Source organism: Phycomyces blakesleeanus, assembly GCF_001638985.1.
Source record: "Phycomyces blakesleeanus NRRL 1555(-) unplaced genomic scaffold PHYBLscaffold_2, whole genome shotgun sequence".
Lineage (NCBI taxonomy): Eukaryota > Fungi > Mucoromycota > Mucoromycetes > Mucorales > Phycomycetaceae > Phycomyces > Phycomyces blakesleeanus.
The window spans coordinates 696320-717481 of NW_017265135.1; the positions used below are offsets into that span (position 1 = coordinate 696320).

Genomic DNA, 21162 nt, shown 5'->3' on the forward strand with positions numbered 1-21162 from the left:
GTTTGATAAATTTTCTCAAAAGTTTGTCAAACTTGAAAGAAATTTTTCAAACATTGTAAAACATAATAGACCAATCATGTTGTATTATTTCTTTGTTGCCAAACTCACGAAAAAATTAAGCTTAAAAATATTAATAGTTGTAATTTTAACGTATGCATGTAAGAATATAAGCATCCCTTCAGTATACTTTTCTCTACTTATTTTTTTTTTCATTATTTTAATAAAGTTAATATTAATTTTTTTTTCTAACATAATATCAAGAAAAAGATGACTATTATTTAATAAAAGTTAACGAATCTTTCATTAGCTTAATTATATGAAGCAGCGTTCGTGAGCTTAGTACTACTCCTTTTCCGACAGGCAATTATTACCAAATATATACTATGTTTGAGACATGATATTCCGACAGAAAATCACTGTAAGAACAAAAATGCCAGGTTTTCTTAAAAAACCTGGCAAACCTGGCAACTTTTTTAATCTCCTACAAACTTTACCATGTTTAGGTTGTTTGCAGCTTAATTAGGCATATGAATACTGATATTGAAATAAAAGTTTAACACAGAAGACTCTTAAAGCTATATTAAGAAGTCAAGAACTCATAATCTTTATTATTGGTCCGGTAAAACCATTGATAATTGAATATCACGCTGCCCTTTTTTTTAGAAAATAAAGCACCTTTATAAGGCATGCTGTGACGTATAAACATTCATAAATGAAATCAATGCAATCCAAGTAGTAAAAAACGACTTTGCAGAATTTATTATGTTTTTATACTGATATTCAGTTATTGTACTGAGGCTTAGATTTTTCTCTTTTCAAAAGTAAACAACAAGTGCTTTTTAACTACACTAACATTTTTTCCTTTTCTTTAATCAAGATCATAAAATCAATGGTACATTTAGTAATTCTTATACTAAATAATATTGTTATAGAATAATGCTGCTATGTATATATGAATATTAGGGTAAATATATCAATGTTAATAGATTTTAATGGTAAATTACTAATCAAACTTCATTTTGATCATAATTAGGCTCGAATCTTCTAAACTATTAAAGGTATAAATGCCCAAAATGAAAGTATGAGTAAAGTGTAGAAACCATCAAATATAAAGGTTTGTATTATTTTATGCTCATTCAATACCAATTGTATGCTATTTAAAATAAATTCTTTCAGAATGCAAATACTAATTTTTTCTTTCTTTCTTCTTTTTATTTATGTATAGGTTAAAAGCCTTTCAGTTATTGTTATAGTTTTTCGGCTTGCTTTATACAAAGTGCCTTTTAATTAGTTAGAAATACTGCTACAAGTTGTAGAAGTACTTGTATGCATATTGTACCTCGTTAGCTCCGATATTTTCAACGTGAAAAATAAATAAAAATGAGTTTTTTTTAATAAATTTGAGTGTTTGTAACTTCCTAATAAGGATACTGATCCCTAGATATACATTAAAACCATTATAACAATAAAAAGCTATCTACCAACGTTATTGGTTAAAATAAGACCTGAACCTCATTATTCTACACATCTGATTTGCTTAAATAGGTGAAACTGATTGCTATATACTGAAGCTCTATTGGCTCAGAAGAATGTTGCCAGGTGGCACTTTTTAACGATTTTTGCCAGGTCGGTAGTTTAATACCTGCCATTTCATCCAGTGAATGTTTGATAGAAATCCATATTTGGTAACTCGGCGCCTAAATGTCTCTTATCGTCTCACCAAGGTCCCTAATAACATTAAATAATTTCATTTCTTTCTACTAGTATTTTTTAATGGGAGTTTAGTACAAAAATTAAAAGAATATAATTGGTTGCAAATTTGAAAAAAACACACTTCTTACCGAGCAAAATTTGAAAAATAAGACCTCTTTTTTCAAATTTTTTTTGTTTTATTACACTTAATTTAAAGTTACAATTTGAAAAAGCCTTCAATATCCTTATAAAGTAATTTTTTTGGTTTTTTCAAAATGCATAAAGGTCGCTATAATAATCTACTTTTTTTTAATTTTTTAAATTTTTCATTACAATGCTAGTGAAACAGCCAAAAAAAAAATAACGGTGAATTTGATTTGTTCCTGATAAAGATTCTTTATATTTTTAGTCTAAAATGTTCCTGAAAAGATCAATTAATATGTATATGTATATTTTTATACCTGTTCTACTCTCAAATTGAACCTTTTTTTTTTTTTCTTTTTCTTTTGAGATTTTTGGCTGGGTTCTAAGAAGAATCAATTTATGCTTTTTTTTTCAAGCTTAATTCGGTGGATTTGTAGTAACATTGATGAACAACGAAATGGAATAATGCAGATATCAGTTTGAGCTTTCTTTTAAAAAAGAAATCGACGCACTTGTCCATACTAATGTCCAGGGTTTTGTTTAAGAATCTTACATAATGAATAGCCTAGCCTACCCGTCTTCTCTCTCCCTAGACCCCTCCTTTCTGAAAATCACTTCTAATACCTTTTTTCTTTTTCCTATTCTTCATCTCTTGGCCACCCTAAACCCCTCTTCGTACTTTTGGCGATGCTTTGGAAACTCGCATATTTGATTCGATTATACAAATCGATAAAAAATGTCTTTAATGACTGACTATGAGGATACTATTGTTAATTGTACTGTGATAATTACAGGTCTTTTTTTTATTTCTTTTAACTAACTATGTGCATTACATATACATATGCAATTTCACTTGTAGATACATCAATATTGAACCTAGGGAAATAGAAGACCTTTATTTAATTCAAACTCAAATTTCTACTGTAGTCGGCGATTGTATATAGCGTAAATATGTTGGATAAAAGCTCGAGTAAACTCCTTTTTCATATTAATTATCAATCTCCGGTTTTTTTTAAATTACTTTTAAAGTTGTAGAAATATGGTTTTTTTTTGTCAACCTCTTGCTCCAGAACAAAGCAGCTTCTTTTTCGAATTCAATGAAGCATAAAGTTACATGTATATAAAAGGATTTATAGATATAATTTTTGTGCCAGCCCCTCCCCCCCCCCTTTTTTTTTTCTAGTTGGTATAAATTTTTCCGTGCTGTCATTTATTAGCGTATGTCGAAATAGTGCTTTTTTATTTTAATTTTAATTTTAATTTTATTTTTATTTTTTAAGAATAATAACATGACCAATATCATTTACTTTCTAACAACTGATAGCTCATAGTGTAACTTTACCATAAATGATAGAGTATTTGGGTCATGAATTACATTTCTGAATAAAGAAACCGAAATGAATTTAATTTGAGGAATCTTACCAATTTTAAAATATGTATATCTAAATTGTTCGTAACCTACCCTTGTTGAGCTTGGTCACGAAGGTGAGAAATCTAGACAATAAAATGTCAGTTGTTACAAAGAGAAAGAAACAATATAAAGAAAAAAAGGGTTGTAAGATTACACATGCACACATAGAGTAATTACAACAAATACACATATGACTTACAAAATACAAATTTTTTTATTTATTTATTTATTCTTCATCTTCTATATTTTTTGTATAACTTGATGATCAAATTATTTTGGGCTTCCAAGTCAGGGAAATAGTATATGTGGATTACTATTAATTATTTTGATCTTTTTCTTATACACCAAATGATTTATTCACCAATACTAATAAGCTCTATCTTGACGGTGTCTCCTGTGACTTTTGGGTCGCAAAGAATAACAATATCGAAACCATCTATACCTCAAAACAACGTCAATATCGTTATCACAACGAATAAAAGAATAAGTATGAAATGGAGAAAGGAACCTGCAAAGCTCAATGCCAGCAAGAAGGACAAATCTGATTTGAGAAACACTGGATTTCATACTTTTAAAATTAAAAAAAAACCATAAACCATAAACCGAAATATTAATTTTTTCTTTTCAAATGCTGGGCATTATTACTTTTTTCCAGAGTATAAAACGATAAGGCTTAATCATATGTCACTTTAACTTTGATAATCCAGAAGAAGAAGAAAACTTTCTCATGCATATGTGTATACCAAAAACTGTAAATAATAATAATAATAAGCAATTATGTACGAGTAGGTTGGCGGGTAATCCAAGTAATGATAAATTCTATTGAAAGAGATACACCCCAATATTCAACTTCATCTGTGCACATCTTAGATGCCCAAATGGAATGTTGAGTTAATATTTCTTTGATTGGGGTGGTCATTTGTTCTTTCTTTATTATTGTATTGCTGTTAATATTTTGATGGCAAACTCTTTCTCTTGATACACACTCAAGGGTATTTAAGTCTAATGACCAATTAACTAACCAACTTTATAGCCATGGTTGGTACTTTAGGCCCAAACATCCCCCTTGTCATTTTCAAATGTTTTTATTTTCTTGTTTATAAAAAGAGAATAAGCAAAGTGACCTTGTTGAATATAAATATTTCAAACTTTTATATATCAAAAAAAAGGTTCTCTGCTTACATGTAATATATATATTTATATATATACATTATGGTTGGGTAATTGTATTTGTAGTTTAATCTTGTACATACATATAGAGTAGCTCGGTGAGCAATTTTTTTAAAGGAAAAAACGAGTATGTATATAAAAGGTCGAGATCCAGTATAAGTAAAATAGAAATAAAGATAGAGATAAAGGTAGATAAATAGATAGAGAAAGTAAGAAGACCTTTACACTGCATAGTATCATGCGAATCGGTGTTGATTTTTTGGAGAGCTGGTGGGAGAATCTTTGTTTTCTTCGTCAGGCAAAGTTGTTTGGCTCCACCCAAAGGTACCCTCACTGCCTAAAGGGCGCCTTGAACTTGTCCGAGGACTGCAAAATAACATTTCCGAAATAGTATCACCCAAAGGTGACTGTACACTAAAAGGACTGGGTGGGCAGATGTCATGCCCAATTGTGGTGGTATTGGTATTGGTATTGGTGGTAGTATTAATGACTGATTTTTCGGTAAATCCACTGTGTTTTTGGATAACGTAAGATGGGCGGCTTGTAAAACTGTAATTGACGGTGGAGTCAAAGGGTAGGTGTAGAGATAGGGTATCTCGTTCAGGTTCCATAAAGTCGTGTCTCAGTCGGCTACGGATACTTTGGTTTTCTTCGTCGCTTGCTCTATTATCGGCATCTGGGCTTTCTTTTACGTATTTTAACTGCTTGATAATAAGATAAGATGATAGATACCCTGCTTAGAGAATTAGTGGTCATAATAATAATAATAATAACAATTGTAGTTGTAGTGATATTGATATTAGGAAAGGTAATTCAATTGGGTAAATGTACTTTACAGTCAATAGTATAGATTATTGGTGAACTACCGCCCATTACTCGTAGAGATAATAATAAACCTGTAACTATGTTTGTTGCGCAAGCAGCAAAACTTTTTTTTTTTTGAAAAAAAAATTGGGTGCACATTTGATAATAATTAGATACATTATTCTCTTTTTTTTTAAAAAAAAAATACCAATAAAGAAGACCTTCTGCAATTAATGTCTTTTGGACACTGGTTCCAAATAGCTTGTACTGACGGTATATTACCAGAATAAACCAATAAGACAACATTGTATTTGAAATACTGTCTACGGCTGTTTTAATGATGACACCATACAATGCTACATAGCGTGGTTACTATAAAAAAAAGATGATAGATATAATGTTCTGTGAATTAAAACGATGCTTACGATAATTTGTTATGCATACACCATTGTCATAGTAAGATTCTGATCGACTGAGAGTAAAGTTGAGTATGATGACAATAAGAATACCGAGTAAAGGAAGTGCTCCGAAAAAGAGTACGATCTTTGATCGCTGATTTCCGATGTACGCCTTGCACAATAACACATATTGAAGGCAGAAGTCTCCTAGATTCACACCAACGACAGAAAATAGTAGTCTCTAAATAACAAAAGAAAAGATAAGATGCTTGTTACTATTGCTATTGTTATTGTTATTTGGGCCGTGAAATATAAAATTTGATATCTTACGAATGTGCAACTTATTTCTACAAAGGATGTAAGCAGGGTAACAAAGGTAACCACGACGCCCAAAAATGCCTGGGCAAATACAATTCCATGCAGTGGTTTATGAGACTTGTGGAATATCCAACCGGATTCGATAGTCTGCCAGACAAAACAAGACATGCCGATGCTAACAAACACGATAGAGAATGTGACATCGAATGGTATGAATATCCGCCCATCTTCTTGGAGACTGCTGGTGGTGTCAAGAGGTGTAGAGCCCATAGTATCTGATGCGTTGACATTCATTTGTATTTAAATGATAAGCCAAGAGTATCGACGTATGTATATATGTGGAGGGAGTATAAACGGATATCTGGATCGAAATAGAGAAAGCGAAAGAGAGAAAGGGGGGAGAAATGATGAGGATAAAGGTAGAAAGAGAGTTGAATATAACAATGATTTGAGATGAAGTTGTTAACAGTTTCTTATGGTTTTGTACGTTAAGGGGGGTGTGTGGTTTCCTGATCTCGACAGAATCTCGGGAGTTAAACGAGTGGCCAATAATAGCTTGTACCAAAAGAACTTGTTCGACTTGGTCATCTTTTAAAGCTCTGAAGAGAAGTAAAATATTATAAAAGCTTTTAGAAAGATTCTCACATCTTGATATGTATTTATATATACTTTAGACAATCATTTACACGACTTGCTCTCATAATTTAATTATCTGTAGCTATAGAAAAAAAATAATGAAACCATCTTATTCATTATCTCTGTAGGTATCTATATTTGTACAATTACTTAAATTCAAGGTAGTCTAGTGTGCTAAAGGCAATGGTTGATCTTTCGTGTTGCAGTAGTATTTTCTCAAAGTAAGGTTAATTGTGGATTGATTGATGTGAATCAAACAAGGTTAATTTTTGTGCTTTCCTTTCTTTTTTTGGGTTGTTGTAATTACTGGACTTGGCTGTTGGTATCTACTTATACATGTGTTGTAGAAATGCTATCCAACAAAAAAAGGTACCGTACGATTGGTCAAATCTGTCAATAGGGAAGACACTGATGTGTGTCAATCACACCTTTTTTTTGCGCTTGTTAAATGACCGTCTATTGAGACAATGGGATTTATCGATTGGGTGAACCAAGGTACAAATTTTATATTTTATTGATATGTGAACCTGTTGTTTCAAAAACAAAAAAAAAAGTACAAAAAAAAGGACAGAAGAAACTTGAACATTTATCTATTTATGGATATTGGTTCTATTTCACCTGTTGGTATTATTTTGGTTGGTATTATTTTGCAGGACAGTCAATTAATTAATTTTTTATTTTGTTTCCTTGGTTACTAATACAAAAATGAAATTATGAATATTACAGCTTTATATAAATCACGTCATATCGTTTTTATTTTATTTTGTTCTCTTAATGATTTTTTTTTATCTTTAATATGATTTTTGATAATAATACTAATGATATTTTTCAGATATGGTATGAATTTGATTCATGCCTGTCTTGAAGTAAAAAAAAAAAAAAAAAAGCAAGAAGAAGAGATGTGAAATACAAAAGGACAAAAGTATAAAGACGGGGACTCAATTGTGCCTTACCCAGTCTTCCAATAACAGGCTGTTTAGCTGATACCATCTTTAAGATGGAATATAGTCAAGTCCGAAATCTGCTTTTTTTTTCTTTGCAATTTTTTTTATTATTATTATTATTATTATTATTTGTTTTTATTTTGGCTTCAGTGCTTTGACGATCTTATGTTCAAAGTGTGGGAATATAGCAAATTGCTTGTGTTTTGTAAACTGACAGAATGGTCGTACTAACTTTCTTTTTTGCTTTTTGCTTTTTGCTTTTCATTTTCATTTTCATTTTCATTACAGGCCTAAGTTTTTTGTTTGTTTTTGTTGGTAAGTATAAGAGTTAAGGAATTAGATTTAGAATTCTGGCCGTATTTGCCGTGTATTTCAAAAGCATTGCGCTTTTAAAAATAAGCTATAATGATTTGTTCTTGACGCAGTAATTCTTCTATATTATTTCCTTTTAAGCTCTGACGTTGCTAAGAAACTCTTTTTTTTTTCTTTGTATATTTATATTTATATATAACAGGCTGTTTTAGCGCATTGGCTTGTTCAGTTTAGCCCAGAAAAATATACGTAAAAACCAAACGGACTTTATAGTAATTTATTTATTTTTTTCAGTATAAATGAAACAAACGGAAAAGTTTTATATGTTTCTTCTTTTCTTCCTTCTTCCTTTTATTTTTTTACAAAAATAATCTTGTATTTCTTTATACCTCTTTAATATTCTTTTGAGTTTTTAAAGAACCATAAACACACCAAGTTTTTTATTTCTTTTTGTTGAAAAAGGAACAAGTTACAGAATCCGGGTCTCTGGCCACAACAGTAGAAAATTACGTTTTTGTCCCCTTCCCTCACTAAAACCACCCATCTCCACCACACCATGGAAATCAAAAAAGTCCAGGATGATGGCCGATCTGCCATCACCACTATCGAAAATATCGACACCATGTCAGATACAGCCTCTACAGTTCCTGCCGGCCATACCCTTCAGCGTAATCTGAAGGCCCGTCATATTCAAATGATTGCTCTTGGCGGCACAATTGGTAAAGAAATAGAAATCTTATAAAAGTATAAGCTCTCAAATAGGAGATCAAATCTCAAACCTTATCGTTTTTTCTTATTCTTTTACTAATTAATTAATTAACTGATTGATTGATTTGTTTGATTTATATATATAAAGGTACTGGTCTGTTTATGGCCTCTGGTAAATCTATCTCCATGGGCGGTCCCGGTGGAGCATTGGTTGGTTATGCCATCGTTGGAATTCTCGTATTTTGCGTAATGATGAGTCTTGGTGAAATGGCTGCCTATATTCCTGTTTCTGGCTCTTTCTCTCACTTTGCCACCCGTTTTGCTGACCCCTCCCTCGGCTTCTGCGTCGGTTGGGTCTACTGGGCTAACTGGGCTATCGGTGTAGCTGTCGAATTGACAGGTGTTGCGATGATTATGGAATACTGGATAGACAGTGTTCCGACCGTTGTCTGGAGTATCATCTGCCTTGTCATTCTTCTGTCTATCAACGTATTCTCAGTCAAAGGTTACGGTGAAATTGAGTAAGTAAATTGATAAATATTCTCTATTAATTAATTCATTAATTCATTAATTCATTAATTCATTAACTAATCATCTTCTTTTAAATTCTATTCTATAGATATTGGTTTTCTCTCATCAAGATCATTACAGTAATTATCTTTGTAATCGTCGGTATCTGTGTTGACACTGGTGCAGTCGGCGGAAATCACATTGGCGTCACCAACTTCCATCTCGAGGGCGGTGCATTCCCATTCGGTTTCCTTGGCGTTTTCAATGTGTTCCTCACAGCAGCTTTTGCCTTTAACGGTGTCGAAATCGTTGGTATCACTGCTGGTGAGTCCATGAACCCCCACAAGACTGTCCCGGCCGCTGTCAAACAAGTTTTTATCCGTATCGTTCTGTTCTACATCCTCTCTATCCTCGTCATCGGTCTCGTCATCCCTTACACTGATCCCAACTTGCTCAAGGGTTCTAGCAGTGTCTCCGTCAGTCCTTTTACTCTCGTGTTCGAAAAGGCCGGTGCGTCCTGGGCTGCCGATGTGATGAATGCCATTATCCTCATCACCATGATCTCGGCCGGTAACTCGGGTGTCTACTCCTCCAGCCGTACACTGCTCGCACTTTCCCAAGATGGCTACGCTCCTCGATTCTTTATGCGTGTCAACCGGTTTGGTATTCCATTCTGGTCGGTCTTGGCCACCTGTTCGATTGGTTGCCTGGCCTTCTTGACAAGTCTGTTCAGTTCTGGAGTTGTTTTCAACTGGCTGACTACCTTGACCTCGGTAGCCGGTCTGATCACCTGGGTAACCATCTCGATCACTCACATCCGATTCCGCCAAGGCTATATCAGCCAGGGCCGTCTGTTGTCCGCACTTCCTTATGTGGCTCCATTCTATCCCTTTGGCGACATCTTTGTGATCGTTATCGGAACAATCGTTATCTGCGGACAGGGCTACAAGTCATTCATGGCACCTATCAAGGCCGAGGATATTGTTTCATCCTATATTGGCCTGGCCTTTGCCGTCGTACTTTATGTGGGACACAAAGTGATTGTCAGACCGTCATTTGTAAAAGTAGCCGATATGGACTTTGATACTGGAACGATCAAACAAACTGTATTCGACATTCGTGAAGACGAGAAATTTGCCAGCGATGGCCTTCCTATCCCTTGGTGGAAGCGTGTGGGAAAGAAGGCTTTGCAAATTATTGCTTGAGCTCAACCTCAACTAACTTTAATCTATTGATCAATCAAGCCCTATCTTTTTCACGCTAATCATGCATATTTCTTTTTATTTTATTTTTCTTTTATTTTCTTAGACTCTTTCACTACCCCCCACTTTATTTCAATTTTCAATTTTTTCTTTCTTTCTTTCTTTTTCTTCTTCTTTATCTAAATATCTTTATATTTTTATACAAGAAGTATTAATTTCTTACATACACATAGAAAAGAATTAAATCTATATAATTAATTAATATATATATAATAAAAATAAAAAATCTTTTCAACAAGGCCAAAAAAAAAAAATTCAATTCAATTCAATTCAATTCAATCAAATCTCCAAGCAATCCAAAAAAAACGTGTTTGTGGCATCATTTGAAACACCGACCTTTCCTTCCATAAGATACAATCCAAGTCGGCAAAAAAACTCCCCTTTTATCAATCAGATACCTCTCTCAATATTTCTTTCTCCCTTTCTCCCTTTCTCCCTTTCTCCCTTGCTCTCTCTCTCTCTTTTGTGCCATCTCTCCATATATATCTTTCTCTCTCTTTATTACTATTATTATTATTATTATTATTATCATTTTCTTCGTCATCCTGTCTATATAGCATCTGCATTCTTTTGCTATCAACGATTGTGGTAAGCTGCTTTTGATGTAAAGAATGAAAGCAAGAAATACTTAAACCCTTTATTATTATTTTATTTTATTTATGTGTTTGCTGGCCTCGTAGAATTCGTATATATTATTATTATTATTATTATTTTGAAACAGAATGCAGACCATCAAATGTGTTGTTGTTGGTGATGGTGCAGTTGGAAAGGTGTGTGTGTGTGTCTGTACATGCGTATGCGATTAGGCGCATCTGTCTCTATGTTTCTTCTTTTTTTTATTGTATTTTCTATTAACAAATCAAAGCCAACTAACGCCAAGAAAAAGAAAAGAAAAGAAAAGAAAAGCAAATGAATGAATGAATGAATGAATGAATGAATGAATGAATGAATGAATGAATGACAATATATACATTATTATTTTACCGATACTAAAGGAAGAAGGACTTATGTTTTTATTTATCTATTTGATAGACATGTCTCTTGATATCATACACAACCAACAAGTTCCCCTCCGAATACGTCCCTACAGTGAGTTTTTGATATTCTCTTTTTTTTCAATTTCGTCCGACTCCTCGCAACGTAACAACGCAACCCAACATAACAATACAATACAACACAACTTAATGCAACCCAACCCAACTCAAATCAAATCAAATCAACTCGATTCTTCGACTCGACTCGACCCAAATCAATGTGAAATAATAGAATAGAAAAATTATATATATATATATATGTGTGTGTGTGTGTGTGTGCGGTGGTGGTGGTGGTTGGTTAATGGTTTGGTCGTACACAAATTTGTGCTCGACACACCAGCAAACAAACCCATGGGATATCTTCAAATTCGGCAAACTGTTATTTTTGTTTTTTTGGGTCTTTTTGGTTAAACACATTGTTCTACTTGTCTGTTTGTTCTTTTGTTTGTTTGTTCACTGGCAATATTTCTAATGCGTGATATTTATTTATATATGTATAGGTCTTTGATAATTATGCTGTGACAGTTATGATCGGTAGGCAGTCCAGACGAGTTTGATCTCAACAACGACAAAAAAAAATCAAAAAAAAATCAGCCGAATAATAATAGCAGTGATATCAGCATATTTTCATTTTCATTTTATTTCTTACATTCTAAATCTATGCATATTTCCTTGTCTTTTTCTTTCTTTAGGAGATGAGCCTTACACCCTTGGCTTGTTCGATACTGCAGGTAAGAAATAAAATAAAATTAAAATATAAGGAAGAGATCTCGACAACAAAGAGAAAATGAAAGCGTATTGGTAAAGGTTGGTTATTGATCAAGAAAGAATGAAAACAAAAACAAAAAACAAAAAACAACAACGATTGTTGTTGGTATATAAGGTCAAGAGGATTATGATAGACTTCGCCCTTTGTCGTACCCACAAACCGACGTTTTCCTTGTTTGCTTCTCGGTCACTTCGCCAGCTTCGTTCGAGAACGTCAAGGAAAAGTGGTTCCCTGAGGTCCACCACCACTGCCCAGGTGTTCCATGCTTAATTGTCGGTACTCAGATCGATTTACGCGACGATTCGGCTGTTCTGGAGAAGTTGGCCCGTCAGAAGCAGCGACCGATTGGATTTGATGCAGGCGAGCGCCTGGCAAGAGAATTAGGAGCAGTTAAATATGTTGAATGCTCTGCTCTTACTCAAAAAGGCTTAAAGAACGTGTTTGATGAGGCTATTGTCGCCGCACTTGAACCACCTGTGAAGAAGAAGTCAAAGAAGTGCTCCATTCTATAAAAACAAAAAAAAAACAAAAAGAAATGAAAACGCAAATGAAAAAAAGGACAAAAGAACCAAAAAAAAACCCCCCCGCCTACCTCTCCAACAAACAACAACAAAAACAAACGCTATATCTGACAACTTCTTATTCTTCTTTTCCGTCGTCTTATTCTTTCTTTATTTTACCTTATTTTACTTCTTTTTTTTAAACTTTACCTTACTTTTACGTTTCTCCTTTTATTATTTTATTTTACTTTATTTTTTGATTATTTTTTTTTTGATATCAGTCAATGCCTGACTATAATAGGCTTACATTATTGTATTCTATTCAAATCTTTTTTTTAAATCCCTACGTCTTTGTTACTTTGGGAAGCTCCATAAACACAGCCAAATACCTTTCTTTCATCCAAAAGAAATTATATATGCTTCTTTATATATATGTATATATGTGTATATATATATTAATGTATGTATGTATACCATGTATAAAAAAAATAAGGGCAGGCAAACTAGCAAACAGGCAGAGAGGACAAAAAACCGTGAAAGCAGACAAATTGGACAGGCAGGCCAAAAGATAGAAAAGATAGATAAAGAAAGAAAGAAGAAGAAGAAAAAAGAGATATTCGGGTAGCAAAAAAAAGGAATCAAAGGAAGTACTGGCTGCCCGGGCCAGCCGTGGATGAGACGTCTCCTTGGACCTCATTTTCCAAGAATATCCGATAATCACTTTCAAATATTGCCTTTCGATTATCAGGTATCTTGAGAATGGCAGCCTTGTTACCGCAACGATAACAGTAGTTTGGTGCAGACCACAGTGTGACAAGGTTCTTGTCTGCAAAGGGATAGTTGTACCCCTCGTCTACTAGCTGATGGCTTCGTACAATTAACTCTACACCATTATTATGACAAAACTATATATATCAAATTATATATATTATTTATAAGTTAAAAATGTTTGTATTCCATTGTGTTGCATGCATATTTATATATATATATATATAGTTTAACTTACTGCATTAGTGGGCACATATCCAAATAGAAAACCACCTCCACGAGGACTGATCGCCCAAGAATCTACGTGAGCTTCAGGGTCAGACCAAAGAAGATCTAAAATAGAATAAAATAAATACAAGGAATCAGTAATAAGAATAAGAAATAATACCACATAAGAGATTGCTTTATGGTAATCGAATATACAAAACCATCGACCTTTTATATATATATATACTTACCACAGGGACCACCCGACTGTGGGAGTTCTTGCATTCTGAACAGGGTTCTGTAGACAGTAAGCATGTAAAGATTAGTTAATATATAATAAATTGAGATGATTTCTATCTCTGTCTCTCTCTCTTTTGAGTATTAAAAAAAAAGAAGCATTACCGAATGGAATCTACTGACGGCAGTTCGGGCGAGAGACCTCCGTGTACACAAAACACGGTGCCATCAATTAACTTAAAGATAGGAAACGAGAAGAAAATTGAGTTAATTGGATTTCATACGTAAAGATATTCTTTAATGTTAACGTTAGCCTTATAATATTCTAATGACTTACAGCAGCCAATGGGAGATAATCAAAAACTGTGCAGCACCACTCCCACACTTTTGAGCTTTGGTATTTAGCCAGGCACTCGTCTATAAAGAAGAATCAATTTCAAAATGTATCTTTTTTTTTGGTACAGAAAAAAAGTATATATATATATAGATAGATAGATAGATAGATATATTTCGATTGATTGATTGATTGATTGGTTTAATCGATGCTAATTTATTCTATTTTATTTTTTTACCATAAAATCCATAAACCCGCGTAACGTTCCGACTTTCGTGATTGCCTCTTGTAAGTGTGATGCGGTCTGGGTACCTTTTTGATTTCAATTTTACATTATTAATATGGGGTTTTTTTTCAGGTCCAAGGACGATATGTATGTAGAAAGTACTAATTATTCATTCATTTTATTTGCAGCTATATCTTTCTTACTTGACTTTCAGCAAAAGAAGAAGAGTAAGTGTCTCGAGGGAATAACGTCCACGATCAACAAAATCACCCTAAATGAATGAATAAATAAATAAATATATATATATATAAGAAAGAGAGACATATGAGAGCTTGTTAAATATATATATTACCATAAAGACATAGGATACTCCAGGCAATTCACCGCCTACTTCAAGCAACTTCAGTAGGTCATAGAACTGACCGTGTATGTCGCCACAAAGGGTGACAGGTGCCTGCACTGGGACAACAGTAGATTCCTCGGCAAGTATTTCCTTTAACTACAAAAACAAGAAAAGAAAAGAAAGAGCATCTGATGTGAGCCGATATATTGATGAATGGATATATTATTATTATTTTTCTTATAAAAAAAAGGTGTAATTACTTTATTACAAAGTAGGCGCATGTCGTTCTCGGCAAGGTACTTGCATTGCCGGACGGATTCGATGCAAGCGTCAACATCCATCGTCAGTCGGCTTTGAATCTATTTGGACACGATGTGTAAATAAAGGACAAGTTTGTTGCCAAAGAGCTTGTTGTGCACACACAAAGCACAAAGATATTTAATATATATATATATATAAAATAAAATAAAAAAATATATAAAATAAAAAAAAAAGAGAGAAACCGTTCAAGCACTAAAATCGCAGATTTACAGTGTAGGAGTCTTTCTTTCGTTTGTAACCCAATAATCACATGACTGTTTTCACTACAGTATGCCCAACACATATAAAAGAGGTGTATTTCTTTCTTTAATGTATACGCTTATTCACAGGCTCATATACAGTATATACATAATAGCAACAGTAACAATAGGTCACCAAAAATAGTGTATATATATACATAATTTTAAAGAGAGAGAGAGAACAAGCTTTTGGACGGTGCGATAACCAATATTGAATTGCTTCACGTGATGCCTTTTTTTTTGGTCAACTTTTATCTGCCCTTTTTATATAATTAGATATATAATTGTTGGTCGGTTAGTTGGCTGGTACTTTCTTCTTTATATATAAATTTTGGCTTTTTCTTTAGTCTGTGGTCATCATGAGTAGTGAAATCAACTGCATTGCTTTAATTGGAAAACAAGTAATATATATATATATATATTAAAAAAAAAGGGATTAACATTTATATTTCAAAGATTTCTAACTCAAGAAACACAGAACAATCCCCTCTACATCAAAAACTTTAGCAACACTCATCCTGACTTGAAATATCATTACATTGCACACACCTCAATCGATGTCATTGAAGAAAGAGGTACTCAAAAGACACCAACAACAACAACAACAACAAATTCGTAATGCATCATTACTTCACTTTCTGATTATTTTTTATTATTATTGTTGTTGTATAGTATCCAATGGACCTAAGAACCTAGACTTGTACATCGGTCTTTTATATGCTATGGAGGATCTGGCAGTGTGAGTAGATTATAGGAACAACTGAGGGGAGGTTCAAAGACGTTCTTGGCTGATAAGTGGCAGATATGGATACATTACCAATACACGTGTCAAGTGTGTTGTAGTGGTCTCTGTAACGGATTGTGTTATTCGCGACGCAGACATGAAACTGGTTAGTAAACTACGAACTAGACTAGGACAGGAAATCTAGTGTTTTGTGGTTCATCTCATCTTTCTTCTCTTTTTCTTTCATTATTCTTCATTTGCTAGATATTTCAAAAAGTGCATGCTGCCTATGTGAACCAAGTCTGTAATCCTTTTTACAACCTTGATTCTCAAAAGTCTTTGACCAGCAAAGCATTTATACGTGCTATTGATGCCATTGGATTAACTAAACCCACAAGAACAACATTGGATATCTAGTGTGTATATATATAGAGAGAGAGAGATAAAAGGAAGCAAGCAAGCAAGATTATCCCGCATCTTCCTTTATCTTTTTCCCACTTCTTTTTTTTTGCTTTTTCTTTTTGACAAAAAACATGACAAGATTGCTATTATATATTGTTTTATTTTGTTTTATTCTTCTAATTGATAACTATTAGTTGGTCTCTTCTTGCTTTAATTTCTCTTGCTGTTTTTCCTGACCACCCAAGCTAAAAAAGCGATGTATTAATATCAATATATGTTCTTTGAAGATAAAGAGATGGTGATAAGCTCGATCTGCGGGAAAAACTTACTTGTGATAATTGATGTAGCGGTATCCTTGAACAAGCTGAGCTATTTCGTTTGTAAAATGGCAACCAAACAAAAGATAATTTCTGGGCTGAACTGCGAGAGCAAATCGCATAAAAAGTCCAGAATACAGACAAAGGGCTATTTTGATTATATATATATTTTTGGGGGGAAAGAATTATATATATATGTATGATAATTTCATCGTGAGAATTGAGTTGAATTGAATTGACTAGTTGGTTTATTCCATCTAGTTTTTTTTTCACACGTACCCAGGGTCATCTTTCCCGAAATCAGGTCAGGGTCCTTCTTCCAGTCTGAGATAGCAGCAATTGGAATTCCCCAGTTTGCCACAGGTCCCCAGAAATGCTAAATAATCGAGGTAGTGGGCCTTAAGTATACACTTCAACACTAAATCTCTTCCTCCTTCTTCTTTATTCTTCCTATTATTCTCTGTGTGTATGAATCTATTTAATAAAACCTACGGTGCTATAATAATGATAAAGACATAGCGTTGTTGAAATGAGTTGTTGATCTAATAAAATATACCACTGCACATAATACATAACACGTACCTCATCAGGTAACTCCGGAATTCCTTTGATGAAAGCTTTTGTACAATTCGGTTGGAAATAGAACCCGATGCCTGCGACATTGTAAAGAATTAAAAAAAGAGCGAGATAGAGAGAAGGAGAGGAAGAGAGAAGGAGAGATGAAACTGCTGAAGAAAGCAGTAAAAGGACCCGTCAACAGCATTTTTTATGCAGCCTGTCCAATGTGATGTCACACACTCCGCCTTGTGGAGGCGTGCTTATCTTTAGCTTATTAAGCTTGACTCTTTTTTTTCTCATTCTAAATAGAATAACGATAATAATAATAGTAATAGTAAAAAAAGGTACTCTTGCACACCTTTTATTTTATTTTACTTTAAAATGAAACAAACCGTTGGTTACTTGGTTACCTGTTCCTGTATTTGGTTCTACTGAAACAACTACTATACAATATATACCAAAAAACAAAGCAAAAACTCAAAATCAGTATGATAACCAAAATGTTTGACTGGAAAGAAACTATTGAAAGAAAATGTTACTAAAAAATCCACTGACTATCAAAAAGAAAATTGGGAGAGGCAATGTGTCCCTTGAAATTGATCTCTTATAATCTCTTTATCTTTAGCTTGCACAAACAGTCTAATTTATACCAATTATATACATATACATTCTTTTAGGTGTTTCCAATCTGGTTCTTGTTTGTTTGATGAATATGTATCATAATTGTTTTGTAGTGATTCTTATATATTATGCGTTACAAACATATAAGAGCAGACAGCTGAAACTTTTGGGGGTCTCTTTTTTTCTTAGTCTTGGTTAATCTCTCACGGCCATCATAGCGAGTTTTCTTTTTCTTTGGCGCTTTAATTAATAATAGAATACAGCTAATGATTCATAATAAGCTTTCATACTACTCAAGGTATAGTACCATTAGTGTGTGCGTATGTGAGTGTGTCAATGGCTATACAGTGTGAGGAAGGGTGTTTTTTTTTGGAGGCTCGTTCACCCCCTCCAATGATCTATAGTTACCCCACACACACACACTGTTCTGTGGGGTCAGATACTACACTCCCAAAACTGAAACCACCGACAAAATCTTTGATTTCTACCCCCGAATAAACCATACATCAACTTCATTATGCTATATCTTCTCAAGAAGTTGACAAAATAAAACCAAACATTGTGTTGTTATAGAGAAATGTATATATATTATAGAATAAAAATAAAAAAATGAGGTTTAATATACGGTATGATCACCACGAGCTTTTATGACTGCTTTAACTCTGTCAGGCATACTTGCCACAAGAGTTTGCAGAACTCCAGGGTCAAGCAACTCCCATTCCTGAAGAATACAGGCCTTCAGCTCTTGCACATTGTTAATAGAGGCCTTTCTCTCTTGAACCTTGGCCTTTAGGGCATGCCAGACATGCTCAATTGGGTTCAAACCTGGACTTTGCGACGGCCAGTAGTCAAATCGTTTAATCTCCCAACGGTTTTTCCACCACGTCGTGTAGGACCCAGTATGACAGCTAGCACCATCTTCTTGGAATGTGAACATGGTGTCATGTTCTTCATTCAATTGTTTGTACCAGGGATTGAAGTCCTTAGACAGACAATTGACGTATGCATCTTGGTCTACAGATCCTTCGATAAACGATAATGGCCCAATGCCACCAGCCCAGAAACAACCCCATACCATCACGGAACCTTTTCCATACTTTTCTGTTGTTAGTGTATGGCGTTCCTGGTGCCTCTCCCCTCGTTTACGAATTACGGATGGGTCAGAATCATTGCCTTTCACCATGAACCTCGACTCATCTGACCACACCACTCTGCTCCAGTCTTCGATGCTAAAACTGGCCCTAGCTCTAGCCCAACGCAACCGATTCTTTTTCTGCTCACGGGTTAACTTTGGTTTAGATACAGGGGTGTAAGAACCTAAGCCTTTTGCTCGTAGGTATCGGATAACTGTCTGTCTACAGACAATAATGCCAGCAGCTCCCAAATTTGCCTGGTGGTATCCATAACTCTCAAAAGGATTACGTCTCACACTCAAACAAAGACTTGTAACGTCTGTTACACTAAGTTTCTTTGGTCTCCCAGGTCTGGTCTTTGTCTTGGCTGTTCCAGTAGTCTCCCAGCGCTTTATTGTATCGAAAACTGTAGTTCTAGGAATGTTCATACGGTTTGCGATGTCAGTTGGAGTATGATCGGCTTTTGAGAGCCAAACAATGCCTCCACGCTCAAAATCTGACAGCTCGCGTCTGGAGGGAGTAGTTTTAATTCTTTTATTACTTTTCGACATTGGCGGTTAAGTTTGAGGTAAAGGTGTGAGGAAGAGAAAGGTAAAGAATGTTATAAAAAAAGCAGCATGAAAAATGTGGTTCATCGATGATTTTTATTGTCGGAGTGTATATGGAGAACATATTGCGTGCTTTGATTATATATAACGCATACACTTGTGGAAACAATAAGACAGACATATCAAACACATCAGAATACACCTCTTATATTCTTACTTTGTGTGTATGTGTATAATAAAGAGAAGCAGTACAATTATACAGAATCCCTATCATTACTTTCGCAAGAACTACATAAACGACAGCTGGACAATAATCGTATCTATTATATGCCTTTCTTGCTGTGATCATCTTTGTTGAGCTAATTACTGTTTGACTTAGTTTATCTAATACCCGGATACTTTCTACTGTACCACAAAAGAATGGGTAAAATCTGACTCAGTATATAAAAAAATAGACTCTTTTATATATATATTTTGTACAAACGTATTTCTGACTATACCGTTTTCTCTTTTCGTTTATATTTTTCGACCATAAAAAAATGCACACAAAAACAAGAGGAAATAGTTTTCAAGAATATTACATTTATTCTGTATTGTTCGTGTAGAGAATTGTAGCTACAACAGTATCACAAAATCTGTCATCTGGAATTTCACATGCGAGTACCTATCCATGCCCCTTCATCGTCTTTCAATTTTATTTTTATTTTTTGGTCCATGTACCTAGTTGATTTGGCTTTTTCGATATTTCTTATTTCTTATTTTGGAGTTCAGTTATCGGGAATACATGAAGCTTACAAGAGTTACAGGCCCACTTATTCATATTGCCTCGTATTATTGATCAAATCCACATTAATACTTACAAGCTCATTTTAAAAGTCCCAATTTTTTCTCCTCCCCTTTATTGGATCTGTAAAATATCAAATGAATAAAGAAATGAACCTTTCATAATATGTAAATATAACAAAATAGATGAAAATCTTTTTTTTTGTATACTCTGGATCGTCAATTGAATTAACTAAATCTTTTTAATTGAACTTACGACACGGAATATACTCTATATTTCCTTTCGATCCAAAATAAAATAAGGCACACAAATACACAGTAACATTATTACAAAATTAACAATAGAAAATAATAATAATTTAGTAATAATGGATACTTGCTAATAGTCACATATACAAAAGTTTAAAAGCAAAGCTAATAAAACATGCTTAATTATTTAGGACAAAAATAAAGAAAGAAAAGATTAAATAAAAGCCCTCTTCCCGCGTTTTTCAGTAAAGAAACGTGTAAAAGACCTTCCGATTGGTCAAATGTCGGACATTATTTTGATGAATCCGTAAAATCTGAAGATAGTTAACCACAGTACTTCTTTATGCGCAGTAATATCTTCCTGAGCATTAACCGCAGTATAATGACTATTTCTTTAATTAAATATAAATAATAACTACTGCGGATAATGCGCAGTATTAGTTTAGAAAACTATATAAGACAATTCAATTCATATTAATAAAAGGTATCTTTTATCCTCTCTTTGATTTTACGTATACTCCTTGATCCCCAGTGGGTTTG

At 33.8% G+C, this 21162-nt stretch overlaps 6 protein-coding genes across 6 annotated transcripts; 3 read left to right on the forward strand and 3 right to left on the reverse strand.

Annotated features, from left to right (window-relative positions):
* Positions 1 to 4653: 4653 nt before the first annotated feature.
* PHYBLDRAFT_139323 (hypothetical protein) lies at positions 4654 to 6231 on the reverse strand (the record flags this gene model as incomplete). The annotated part of the gene is made up of 4 exons (XM_018430197.1): positions 4654 to 5153; positions 5443 to 5577; positions 5647 to 5860; positions 5950 to 6231. The coding sequence occupies 4 exons, from the start codon at positions 6229 to 6231 to the stop codon at positions 4654 to 4656; spliced, it is 1131 nt and encodes a 376-aa protein (XP_018297329.1).
* A 2220-nt stretch (positions 6232 to 8451) lies between these two features.
* PHYBLDRAFT_106045 (hypothetical protein) lies at positions 8452 to 10252 on the forward strand (the record flags this gene model as incomplete). The annotated part of the gene is made up of 3 exons (XM_018427935.1): positions 8452 to 8548; positions 8686 to 9058; positions 9157 to 10252. 3 exons carry the CDS (start codon positions 8452 to 8454, stop codon positions 10250 to 10252), a joined length of 1566 nt encoding a protein of 521 aa, XP_018297330.1.
* Positions 10253 to 11031: 779 nt separating this feature from the next.
* On the forward strand, positions 11032 to 12624 carry PHYBLDRAFT_106709 (hypothetical protein; the record flags this gene model as incomplete). Its single annotated transcript, XM_018427956.1, has 5 exons — positions 11032 to 11079; positions 11342 to 11398; positions 11844 to 11877; positions 12036 to 12074; positions 12227 to 12624. 5 exons carry the CDS (start codon positions 11032 to 11034, stop codon positions 12622 to 12624), a joined length of 576 nt encoding a protein of 191 aa, XP_018297331.1.
* A 538-nt stretch (positions 12625 to 13162) lies between these two features.
* PHYBLDRAFT_176647 (hypothetical protein) lies at positions 13163 to 15206 on the reverse strand. Its single transcript, XM_018437809.1, has 9 exons — positions 14988 to 15206; positions 14737 to 14883; positions 14588 to 14655; positions 14397 to 14470; positions 14162 to 14241; positions 13990 to 14060; positions 13839 to 13885; positions 13619 to 13713; positions 13163 to 13517 (listed from the first exon to the last, which is right to left on the reverse strand). Exons 1-9 carry the CDS (start codon positions 15066 to 15068, stop codon positions 13251 to 13253), a joined length of 930 nt encoding a protein of 309 aa, XP_018297332.1. The 5' UTR covers positions 15069 to 15206; the 3' UTR covers positions 13163 to 13250.
* A 433-nt stretch (positions 15207 to 15639) lies between these two features.
* On the forward strand, positions 15640 to 16696 carry PHYBLDRAFT_179065 (hypothetical protein). Its single transcript, XM_018438096.1, has 5 exons — positions 15640 to 15688; positions 15766 to 15862; positions 15960 to 16026; positions 16090 to 16177; positions 16276 to 16696. Exons 1-5 carry the CDS (start codon positions 15647 to 15649, stop codon positions 16426 to 16428), a joined length of 447 nt encoding a protein of 148 aa, XP_018297333.1. The 5' UTR covers positions 15640 to 15646; the 3' UTR covers positions 16429 to 16696.
* Positions 16697 to 16738: 42 nt separating this feature from the next.
* Positions 16739 to 17106, reverse strand: PHYBLDRAFT_106623 (hypothetical protein; the record flags this gene model as incomplete). The annotated part of the gene is made up of 2 exons (XM_018427954.1): positions 16739 to 16878; positions 17010 to 17106. Coding segments are annotated over 2 exons (237 nt in total), but the record flags the coding sequence as incomplete, so codon positions are not given.
* Between the last annotated feature and the right edge of the window lie 4056 nt (positions 17107 to 21162).

Excerpts from the sequence above, each read along its gene's own strand:
- PHYBLDRAFT_176647 (XM_018437809.1), bottom strand. The coding sequence starts at position 15,068 with ATGGATGTTGACGCTTGCATCGAATCCGTCCGGCAATGCAAGTACCTT. Across the intron at positions 14,471-14,587 it reads CTTCTTTTGCTGAAAGTCAA|GTACCCAGACCGCATCACAC; the intron begins GTAAGAAAGATA and ends GAAATCAAAAAG. Across the intron at positions 14,242-14,396 it reads GCGGGTTTATGGATTTTATG|ACGAGTGCCTGGCTAAATAC; the intron begins GTAAAAAAATAA and ends TCTTCTTTATAG.
- PHYBLDRAFT_179065 (XM_018438096.1), top strand. The coding sequence starts at position 15,647 with ATGAGTAGTGAAATCAACTGCATTGCTTTAATTGGAAAACAA. Across the intron at positions 15,863-15,959 it reads CGATGTCATTGAAGAAAGAG|TATCCAATGGACCTAAGAAC; the intron begins GTACTCAAAAGA and ends GTTGTTGTATAG. Across the intron at positions 16,027-16,089 it reads GCTATGGAGGATCTGGCAGT|ATATGGATACATTACCAATA; the intron begins GTGAGTAGATTA and ends GATAAGTGGCAG.